This window comes from Schistocerca cancellata, chromosome 4, assembly GCF_023864275.1.
Source record: "Schistocerca cancellata isolate TAMUIC-IGC-003103 chromosome 4, iqSchCanc2.1, whole genome shotgun sequence".
NCBI classification, from domain to species: domain Eukaryota; kingdom Metazoa; phylum Arthropoda; class Insecta; order Orthoptera; family Acrididae; genus Schistocerca; species Schistocerca cancellata.
This window is the reverse complement of record NC_064629.1, coordinates 80,862,286-80,874,821: the sequence shown is the minus strand read 5'-3', so window position 1 is coordinate 80,874,821 and position 12,536 is coordinate 80,862,286. Positions and strand designations below refer to the sequence as shown.

Here is a 12,536-nt window from a genome sequence, read left to right as displayed (position 1 = left end):
TTCAGAACACACGGATTGAGACGTGTATTTAAATCTGTTGACAAGCACATATAATGTGAAAGTTCATACAGGAATGGGGCTCTCTCCGTATGAGGTAATTTATGGTCGGAAAATGCCATCACCATTTGATGTGCTCAAACCTCAGGTAGGTTCACAGGATGAGTCAGTGAAGAATTTCACCAAGAAATTGAGAGAGATTTGGCAAAGGGTACGGCGTGCTAATACTAAAGCTTTGGAGAAACAAGAGAGTATTGGGCAAAGAACAGGTAAACTGCTGCAATACAGAATTGGTCAATGGGTATTGTTGGCTAATCCTTATGTTCCGAAGGGTAAAACGAAGAAGTTTTTGACGAAATATTCTGGACCATATCAGGTAAATGAAATAGTGTCTCCAGTGAATGTAAAGTTGCAGTTACCAACCAAGTCGTCAGTAGTTCATGTGAGTAGGATTGACCCGTTTAAGGGCGCAGTGGATGCGTTACCGCAGATTCCTCCAGCAGTAACAAATGGTGTGAGGGTACCGAAGCTAAAAGGACAGCAGAGGAATGTTCCTTACGCACTTTGGTATAGGGATAAGTAGATTAAGTGTCCTCGGGGAGGAACACGTCGTATTTATTGTTATTAGGTAATAGGGTATGTGTAGTTTTTACTTGTCATTTGTGTGTTTTAGACGTGGTAAGGAAGGGAGTGATTAACATGGCTTCCTTTTCCTTCAGGTGCCATGCCAGGATGTGGCCCGGGAAACTTTTCATCAGTCTGGTACTGCTACACTGTTGCAGAGGAGAGGTGGTGCAGATGCAACCACTAGATAAAGGAAGTTTGTTTGCGAGACAATTAGATGTAGTATTGTCAAGCAACAGGTGGACAATTGTGTTCACGTATAATATATGGGGAGTGAGGAATGATGTACGGACACTACAGGATAGCTTTACGGCGCTACAGGCGGCCACGGAGAAGGAGGGGTTGTTGAATTGCAGGACAGTGGGTTATTGATTAATGGCACTGGATGTGAAATAGTGGGGAAGCATTTTCACCTACCAGCTACTTACATGGGTACAACAATGATTAACGTGACACAGCCTATCTTCTATTATCCAGAGGAACCACCACATATATTGCCTCACCAGAACCTAATGTTTATTAACGAGTCCTTGAATCTCACATTGCTACAATCTTTAGATAGCCTGATTATCTCAGAAAAAGAGCAGATCTCAGTTAATCAACTACTGCAGCGCGTGCAGCAATATCGGGAGAAACATAAGCAAAACACAATTATATTTGGTGCGTCAATGACTAGCATAATCTTAGTTCTAGTGTTTATTTGTGCAACTTACTTTTGTATACGGTAAAAGATGTCTTGTTCTGAAATAATAACCGAACATTAAATACCTATGGGATGGATCAGGAATAGTGGAACCTAATATAAATAGATAACCAGTGATAAGATTGGAATCAGTATTAAGTGTAAATAGATTATTAGCGGATAAGAAAAGTTTGACAGTTCAAATGTCTCTGAGAACTAAGGGACTTAACTTCTGAGGTCATCAGTCCCCTAGAACTTAGAACTACTTAAACCTAACTAACCTAAGGACATCACACACATCCATGCCCAAGGCAGGATTCGAAACTGCAACCGTAGCAGTTGCGCGGTTCCAGAGTGTAGTGCCCAGAACCGCTCGGTCACCTCAGCCGGCAAAGTTTGACAGTGTTGAAGGAGTAGTTGTAACATACCTGTAGAGTATAAGGAAGTATGGCGTGCACAACCAGTAAGTCCAGAATTGTAAAATTCGGGACGAATTTTCTTAAAGGAGGGGGATGTCTAGTGTCGCGGAATGGTAAAGAGTTGGAAACGTGGAATATTGTCAAAGTTTCGTTGCCTATGCTGAGAGCCAGAGGCAGTACATTACCCAAAAGGTAGGAGGATTGCACATATATCGGAATGTGTCGTCACGCAGGGGCAATGGCCTGGTTACACACAACAGGCGAGATAGAATTGCTTAGCATGCGGGTTTGTGTTAGACGGAGACTTTTGTAGAGTGCAAGACAGAGGTACAGCGTCAGCTGTATTGCATTTCACAACTTCGCGTAAGTCTGCCGTAACAACATGTAACTCTGTCACGAGAACACCTAAGGGGCGAGTACAACAAATGAATCAGCAGTATAAGTGGAACGAATGCGTTCATTACAAACGAGCATGACGTCAGGACGTCGCTCGTGCTTCCTTTAAATACGCCAGCTTTTATAGCAACAAGGCACTCACAGTTAGACTTGCAGTTAGATGTGTACTGGGTTGCTGCATAGCACTCAGCTCAGTGATCGACATGTTAATCTTTATTAAGGAGATGTTGCAGTAAGGGCGGCCCATCCAGCAGCAGATATGAGGGGACAGTACCAGATCTGTTTCTCTCTGCTGCTGCTGTCAATCATCAACCCAGGATTAGCAGACATCACGGCAGACTCACTCGCTGCCAATGCTGACCACATCAGCGAGCCGTCGGCGAGATCGTGTGGGGCCTAGGCCCTGTGCATCCGCCGTCAGAACCGGGTGAGCCGACGATGCTGGGGTACTGCAGCCCGTTCCACCCATCCACCGCAGACGAGCCACCAGGAGGAGGAGGGAAGAAGACGGGGTGGGATAGAGTACACTCCGCACTACGAGAATGCCTCTTGTGCCGACAACATCGGGACTCCAACCCACAGGCTCCGCGTGCAGCAGGTTGCTGTCCGCAGCCAAGCCGGCCACCCAGCCGGTCGCCGCCAGCCATGTGTGGCTGAAGTAAGGACATTCCTCTGCTACATCACAGCACGCGGCGCTGTGCTAGCAAGACTGTGTGGCCCAGATCTGGTGTCATCACTACGTGTCAGCGAGGACTCGGGGAAGGTCGTTGATATCACCAAGCCACATTGTACTCGGCAGGAATAAAGGTGTTATGAATTAATAATGTTTCTTTGGCGTTTCTGACGCATCGACAGTCTTTTCCTAGCATCCTGCCAACTGGAGAGGTCACCGCTCGGCCATCCAGTCAACCGTAGGTGACCTGGACCACCGGGGCACCTACACATAATTGACTGACAATTCATACATTACAACAGGTGTTTAAATACAGGCATTAAAACTATTAAAGTATAAAACCTAATGAAAAGTCCAATAGTCCACTGTAGCTGTATTTATTCAAGTTAATTAAAGAACCACACAACCGGTTTTGCAACTTTTAAGTCGCATCTTCTGGTGTATATAAACACTAGGTCATGTGCTATAGGGAGTTACAGAATGCCGCAGAGTAACAGTTGGCATGGCTAAGAAAAGTTCTCAGCCCTACTCAAAAAATATAAACCATCATTAGTGATTAATGTCCCGTCTGTGTTAAAATCATGAACTGTCATCACTTTGATCATACAGTGTCGGCTTTCACAGCCAGTACTGTCTTCAGTTAAAACTTCCAGGCTGATGGGCCTTGGTAGGTGTATAAAATTCTCCACTGACGTTTCGTCTCTGACTGCAGGAGACATCGTCCGAGGACGTCTCCTGCAGTTGGAGACGAAACGTCAGGGGAGAGTTTTATACATTGACCGTGGCCTATCAGCCCAGAAGTTTTAAGTGTCATCACTTTACTGATGTCCGCCCCCAGTAGCTGAGTGGTCAGCACGACAAAATGTCAACCCTAAGGGCCTGGTTTTGATTCCCTGTTGGGTCGGAGATTTTCTCTGCTCAGGGACTGCGTGTTGTGTTGTCCTAATCATCATCGTTTCATCCCCATAGATTTGCAAGTCGCCAAAGTGGCGTCAAATCGAAAGACTTGCAACCAGCGAATGGTCTACCTGACAGGAGGTCCTAGTCACATGACATTTTCACTTTACTGATTAAAATATGTTAAGAAAATATGCTATGTTGACATTTGTCCGGAAACGCTTACTTTCCATGTTAAAGCTCATTTTATTACTTCTCTTCAAATCACATTAATCATGGAATGGAAACACACAGCAACAGAACGTACCAGCGTGACTTCAAACATTTTGTTACAGGAAATGTTCAAAATGTCCTCCGTTAGCGAGGATACATGCATCCACCCTCTGTCGCATGGAATCCCTGATGCGCTGATGCAGCCCTGGAGAATGGCGTATTGTATCACAGCTGTCCACAATACGAGCACAGAGAATCTCTACATTTGGTACCAGGGTTGCGTAGACAAGAGGTTTCCAATGCCCCCATAAATGAAAGTCAAGAGGGTTGAGGTCAGGAGAGCCTGGAGGCCATGGGATTGGTCTGCCTCTACCAATCCATCGGTCACCGAATCTGTTGATGAGAAGCGTACGAACACTTTGACTGAAATGTGCAGGAGCTCCATCGTACTTGTAAAGGCACATGTTCTAGCAGCATAGGTAGAGTATCCCATATGAAATCATGATAACATGCTCCACTGAGGATAGATGGAAGAACATGGGGCCCACACAAGACATCACCAACAATGCCTGCCCAAATGTTCACAGAAAATCTGTGTTGATGACGTGATTGCACAATTGCGTGCGGATTCTCATCAACCCACACATGTTGAATGTGAAAATTTACAATTTGATCATATTGGAAAGAAGCCTCATCCGTAAAGAGAACATTTGCACTGAAATGAGGATTGACACATTGTTGGATGAACCATTCGCAGAAGTGTACATGTTGAGGCCAATCAGCTGCTGATAGTACCTGCACATGCTGTACATGTTACGGAAACAACTGGTTCTCCCATAGCACTCTCCATACAGTGGCGTGGTCAATGTTACCTTGTACAGCAGCAACTTCTCTGATTCTGACATTAGAGTTATCATCAACTGCACGAAGAATTGCTTCGTCCATTGCAGGTGTCCTCGTCGTTCTAGGTCTTCCCCAGTCGCGAGTCATAGGCTGGAATGTTCCGTGCTCCCTAAGACGCCGATCAATTTCTTCGAACGTCTTCCTGTCAGGACAGCTTCATTCTGGAAATCTGTCTCGATACAAACGCACCGTGCCACGGCTAGTGCCCTCTGCTAATCCATACATCAAATGGGCATCTGCCAACTCCGCATTTGTAAACATTGTACTGACTGCAAAACCACGTTCGTGATGAACACTAACCTGTTGATGCTACGTACTGATGTGCTTGATGCTAGTACTGTAGAGCAATGAGTCACATGTCAACACAAGCACCGAAGTGAACATTACCTTCCTTCAATTGGGCCAACTGGCGGTGAATCGAGGAAGTACAGGACATACTGACAAAACTAAAATGAGCTCTAACATGGAAATTAAGCATTTCTGGACACATGTCCACATAACTTCTTTTCTTTATTTGTGTGTGAGGAATATTTCCTGACAGTTTGGCCGTACCTTTTTGTAACACCCTGTGTGTGTGTGTGTGTGTGTGTGTGTGTGTGTGTGTGTCTCTGGCTGTTGTGTTTTGTGACTGGAGGCCCTACTCCTCAGTCAAACAGCTCCTCAATTGGCCTCACAAGGTTGAGCGCAGCTGGCTTGTCAACAGTGCTTGGCAGACCCAGACGGTCACCCACTTAAGTAGTAGCCAAGCCCAACAGTGCTTCACTTTGGTGATCCAACGGGAACAAGTGTTACCACTATGTCAAGGTCACTGATATGCTAAAATTATATTTAATCTGCTATTGTGTTTTCTGATCGAACTTCCTACTTGCTTCTGACATAACAAAAAATGATGCTGATAATCGAGGAGAGCTGAGCTATCTTACTCGTTTGATAGAAAGATGGATGGTGGTGATGAAAATTACTTTTACAACTGTTATAATGGTATGGTAGAGATTTATTTTGTGTGATTATGAAAGTATTGCTGAGATAAACTTCATTCGGAAACAGTTGCTGCTAACAACTCCCCCCTTAACAGTCAAAATTTACAAATATATAATTTTACTGTGCAGGTACTTATACTGCATACACCAAACATTTATCTGAATCCAGTTGTGAATCTTTTTTGTGATGAAAATGAGAAAACTCTATAGACATAACTCTCATTGCTATCACACGTACTTGAAGTACCACTATAACTGCATTTTTAATGTGTCATTCTCTATACTGAATTTTTTAAATAAAAAATCACGCTGCCATGAATCTTCCATGATGGGCTGCATAAGAGAGATGGCTTTCCTACAGTCTTTTGAGGTGACTTTCCTAAGAGCTTCACCATAGACATTTAGTCCCATAGTGCTCAGAGCCATTTGAACCAGCCTCCTAAGAGCTTCATTGAGTAGTACCTCAACTGCAAACAACATATTTTTTTATTATTACTGGCGATGTCCATATAATTTCTATTGAGCTGAAATGGCAGTGACTAGATGACAGCATAATTACTATATGGCCATATGTTTTTGCCAGTCTCTCAACTTTGTGTATGGGGAACTGTGGTTTATGGAGAGATATTAGATGCAGAAGTTCCACTTACTTAGATGTTTCGATACTCAAGCCAATAATCTTCTCCTTTCACATTGCCATGGTAGATGTCTTGTCAACAACAACAGAATGACTGAGAACTTTATCAAGAGCAATTTTTGACAGTATAGGCATGTAACACACAAATAAGTGTTTTGACTGACGTTGTATGGCAATCCTCTTTCTGAAAGCGTGATGTTGAACATTTCCACTTAATAGCATTTCATGAACTTGCTCCTGACACTGTTCAGTATCACACAACAAACAACAGTAATAACAGATAAAATATTAACACAGCAACTGTAAGGGAAAAAACAATCTCAGTGCACAATGAACAATCTCAAATGAACCACTTGAAACTGTAACATAGTGCAATCTAGAAGTGTTGCAGTGGTGGGAGCAAAGGTCTGTCAACCATAGGTGCTTGCTGTGGCTACATGTCTCGTGGTATAGGTTGAATGTGCTGTGCCTGCCTCATAAGCCTTACCTCACTATTTTATTCACATCTGTCAGTCCTAAATTAATTTCAAACAGACCGATTCTTTGAGAGAAAATCATAATGTTAGAGCCTAGAATATGCTCTAGGATCCTGCAACAGGTGGACAACTGGGATATTGGTCTATAATTCTATGCATATGATCTATTATATTTTTTGTAAACACGAGTTACCCGCACTCTTTTTCCAGTCACATGAGACTATTCACTGTGCAAGTGATTCTCAATAAATATGAGCAAGAGTCTATCCAACGTAAAATCTAAGTGGAATTCAGTCAGGTCCTGGTGCCTTGTTTGCTTTAAGTAGTGTCAATTGTTTTTCAGTGCTCAGTGTGCTAATATAGATATCACTCATTTGTAAGTCTGTGCAGTGGTCCAAAATCGGTAAAGTAGTATCTCTTGCATGAATACTTTTTTAAATGCAGAATTTAAAACTTCTGCTTCTTGTCTTCAGTAACAGAATAAAGAGTGCCAGTATGTGAAGTATGAGAGACTTGAAACAGTAAAGTGCAACATCATCTACTGCAAATAGTGGAAACTCTTTTGTAGATAAAGGCAAAAATCATCTTGCATGCAAATTTGTCTTTATGCACACACTCATACATAATATTTGTAAATTAATGATGTAGCCCACAATCTGGAAAGATTTTAGAATGAATAACTAAATAAACTAACTGATGCTTCTCCTTGTAGGAAAGTCTTAGTTCTCCTATCAAAAAATCTGGATGGTATCAAACACCCTATTATATATGTATCTAAAGCACTAAACTTAGCTCATGTTAACTATTCAAAAATTGAAAAATATGCACTAAGTATCATACATGCTATACAGAAATTCCATGTATATCTGTAAAGAGTAACATTTCACCTTATTACTGACAGTAAACCATTGGTCATAACTTTTTTGGCTCAGATAACACTATTACACAGTCAACAGTGCAAAGATTACAGCAATGGGCATTATTTATCAGCTTGTACAAACATACTATACTACAGACCAACTGAGAAATATGCAAATACTGATGCTCTTTCCTGACTTCCAGTGCTAACTCTTAGAACTTGACAATCTACAACTAGTAGGTTTCCAGCTTGATATTGGTCTTAGTATGGCAGTAGATAGGTTCCTGTTATGGCACAAATTAATTCAAATTTAACAAATCTGGACCAAGTCTAAGTGCAAGTACTGCATAGGTGGATTCATTCAAACATTAAACAGTTTAAGTTACATGACTTTTAAGATCAAAACATACATTTTCAATTGTACAAGAAGTACTAGTGGCCACAACGCCAACCAATAGACATTGTTATTCTGCAGGTCCTTCACAAAACTTTTTGGCATTCCTATACAAAGGCACAAAGGCTATCCAGGATAACATATATAAAAATCTCAACTGCCAATATTTCTATTTATTTATTTATTTACACATCAAGTTCCATAGGAACAAACTGAGGAGCAAATCTCCTTGGCCATGGAACATGTAATTACATGAAATTACAACATAAAAGCAATAACAAATCAAAATAAATGTTTATGAACCCGAGAAAAGTAAATCCATAAGTTTAAGTAAATGCAATCAACAATACAATAAGAATCAGCTTAATTTTTCAAGGAAATCCTTGACAGAATAGAAAGAGTGTCCCATGAGGAAACTCTTCAGTTTTGATTTGAAAGTGCGTGGATTACTGCTAAGATTTTTGAATTGGAGTGGTAGCTTATTGAAAATGGATGCAGCAGTGTACTGCACACCTTTTTGCACAGGAGTTACGGAAGTCCAATACAAAGGCAGGTTTGATTTCTGCTGAGTATTAACCAAGTGAAAGCTGCTTATTCTTGGGAACAAGCTAATATTGTTAACAAGAAATGACAATAAGGAACATATATATTGAGAGGCCAATGTCAAAATACCCAGACTCGTGAACAGGTGTCGACAAGAGGTTCGTGAACTTACACCACTTATTGCCTGAACCGTCCATTTCTGAGCCAAAAATATCCTTTTAGAATCGGAACAGTTACCTCAAAATATACCATATGACATAAGCGAATGAAAATAAGCAAAGTATACTAATTTTTGTGTCAAACGAGCACTCACTTCTGATACCATTCGAATAGTAAAAATGGCAGTATTAAGTCTTCGAACAAGATCCTGAACGTGGGCTTTCCATGACAGCTTACTATCTAGCTGAACACTTAGAAATTTGAACTGTTCAGTTTCACTAATCATATGCCAATTCTGTGAAATTAAAATGTCAGGTTTGGTTGAATTGTGTGTTAGGAACTGTAAAAACTGAGTCTTACTGTGATTTAGTGTTAGTTTATTTTCTTCAAGCCATGAACTTATGCCATGTACTGCACTATTTGAAACTGAGCCAATGTTGCACACAACATCCTTTAGTATGAAGCTAGTGTCATCAGCAAACAGAAATATTTTATAGTTACCTGTAATACTAGAGGGCATATCATTTATATAAATAAGGAACAGGAGTGGCCCCAACACACAGCAGCTATCAACATTGTGAATAATGACCTTTTGCTCTCTGTTGCTAAAGTAAGAGGTGAACCAGTTGTGAGCTACTCCCTGTATTCCGTAATGATCCAACTTCTGGAGCAATATTTTGTGACCAACACAATCAAATGCCTTAGTTAAATCAAAAAATATGCCAAGCATTTGAAACCTTTTGTTTAGCCCATCCAGTATCTCACAGAGAAAAGAGAATATAACATTTTCAGTCATTAATTGACTTCTAAAGCCGAACTGTACATTTGATAGGAAATCTTGTGATATGAAATGATCAATTATCCTTACATACACAGCCTTTTCAGTAATTTTTGCAAACACTGGTGGCATAGAAATAGGTCTAAAATTATCTACATTATCTCTTTCTCCCTTTTTATAAAGTGGCTTTACTACTGAGTGCTTTAATCACTCAGGAAACTGACCATTCCTAAAGGAAAAATTACAAATATGCCTAAATACAGGGCTAATATGTACAGCACAGTACTTTAATATTCTGTATAGACACTCCATCATAACCATGAGAATCCTTAGTCTTCAGTGATTTAATTATTGACTCAACTCCCTCTTGTCTCTATCACAGAGGAGTATTTCAGACATCAATCTTGGAAAAGCATTTGCCAAGAAAGTTATATGATTTCCTGTAGAAAGTAAATTTTTATTTAATTCACCAGCAATGCTCAGAAATGTTTATTGGGAGGATGAACTCTCTGATATTAAGCAAATGATTTGTGTCATTCTTGTAGAGAAATAAGGCTGCACCCCTCCACTTTTTTTACCACGATCATTTCCAAACAAGCCATTGTAATATATTCATATTACTTTGTAGGGCTCTTTCAGATGTCAGTGTATTTGGTCAAGGTACACATAATACCCAAATACCCATATGGTATTAATATGGTGTTCAACACTATCACTGATGCTATTACATAGGCCTTATCAAAGATATTCACAATTGAAAAGTTGCCAGTCACAATTGTCTGAAACAATGGCTTACAATTTATTTCCCATCAATTCAAACACTGTCCATTTAAAATATGCACCTTTTCAACCTCTGATTCAATGATGGGGCAGAATGAATAACCAGAACATACAAAGCACAGACAGAAAAAATTAATACTGTAAATCACCACAAATAGCTCTAATCCTTCTTCACATTCCTACAAAGTCACATTAATCACTAAAAAATGTTCAATGGAGTTGTTAGGTGACTATCAGTAAAGGATAATGCTGACATTACTGATGCCACAGGGTCCAATGATGTATATGTCAGTATCATTCAGATGCAGCAGTCTGGGCCACATTATTCAGAAGGTGGATGGGACACACAGTAACAACCATACAGATGTCACATGGGGGACAAATGCACCAATTTCCTTGGCTAAGGATAGTTTTCAATGCTAGCAGAATCTGCTCTGCTCATGATGATTCAATTAACTATTACCACAACCACCACCAGAGGATGATAAGCCAGCTAGCTGCCATGCTTCTGCCACAACTCCCAACAGTGGGTAGGCCTATCAAAAGTGTAGGGCCATCATCACTGCTTCCTCATCCCCTCCCAGTACAAACCAGGGAGTTTGATACAATAAAATCAACTATTTGAGATTAAATGTACATGAAAATGCTGGTAACTATTAACTTTTTGCAAAATACATGGAGAAGTGAAATACAGTTGTTTTAAAGTACACTTACTTTCTCAGCCAAAATGAAATCTTTCAATAAATCAGTGTGGGGAATAATACTATCCAAGTAAACAGTACTACTTCAGTTATTCATATAGTGTATTTGGTATTGGAAAACTATGAAACATCTGAATTTAATATCTAATTTTTGCTCCATGATTTGCTAACTGGTATTAATTTTTCTTACCAGTTCTGAATGTGCCAATTTTCCCAACTGCAGCACTAGTAACTTGCTTCATTTCTTCTCCTGTTACAGCCATTGATTGCTTTGACCGAGAACTGTCTGTTGCACAAACAGTGCCTCTTCCATCAGATTTACTCCTTTCTCTTCCTAACACCACCCTAGCCTCTTCTTGCACTGGCGACTTTTTGCGATCTTCCTTAATGCGAACCTGAAAGTGATGACAAAAATTCTTATTTCCAATGGCTTTCTAGTGAACATCTCTGTACCTAATGGAAAAATAAAGTAATTGTGATGATAAAACATTACTGAGTTTTTGTTGATATTTCACACATTTAATGTGAACATATGAAATCCACTATGTGTAATTGAGAGATCCATTGAATACATTTTATCCCCACAGAAGCCATTCTTTATTTGAAAGATTCCATCAGCTTCTTGGATTACATCTACAATTTTATATGGATATACTTTGAGGAGAGACATTTTGTTTCCTCAGAAATTTAATCTAACTTTTGCAGTATGACTTTCTTTGTCTGAACCACTCTATCTGTATATCATTCCTACATTGATATGTAGGAAATAGGTACTGGAACAGTAAAGCTGTGAAGTAAGCCATAGCAAATGCCTCAATATTTCAGTCAATAAGAACATTCTTAAGGATTTCTACTCAAGTCCTAGTTTGGCATGCAGTTTTAAACTGACAGGAAATTTTGCTACCAATATTTATGACTAACAATAAAGGTAAAGTGATTATGGACTCAAGCAACATCAGAAGATATTGACAAATTTTCCATAAACCCTTGATACTCATGTTTATGAATATTAAAGTGTAAAAAAATAAAGCCCTAATTTTAAAGTACAGCTGTGTGTTACAATACGAAGATCTTTAACAAGCTGTGAGAATATATACAACAGCATGTTCTTAATTCACACATATTCAACAATTCATTCAAAAGATATTTATTTGTTGTTCTTTCTATACGTTTCCTTATCACATATATAGCCCAGAATTATATGAACATGGTCAAAGAGATCACTCAATCTTACAATTTTACATATATTTACATACAGGAACAGGTGCTTACTCTTTTATTTAAATAACCCAAAGAAAGTCACTGGTAAGGCGACATCTGTACTGTATTTTGTTGATGTATTCCACTTCGAAGAAAAATCTCTCTTTTACCAGGATCTACTGGACACTGTGTGTGTGTGTGTGTGTGTGTGTGTGTGTGTGTGTG

General features: G+C 39.8%; 1 protein-coding gene across 2 annotated transcripts in view; it reads right to left on the bottom strand.

Annotated features, from left to right (window-relative positions):
* LOC126183774 (uncharacterized) overlaps positions 1-12,536 on the bottom strand; it is a 485,018-nt gene that overhangs the window by 33,669 nt on the left and 438,813 nt on the right. For both annotated transcript variants that reach the window (XM_049926010.1, XM_049926009.1), the window contains one exon: positions 11,302-11,506. In XM_049926010.1, coding sequence (XP_049781967.1) covers positions 11,302-11,506 — 205 coding nt within the window. The remainder of the gene's footprint in view (positions 1-11,301; positions 11,507-12,536) is intronic.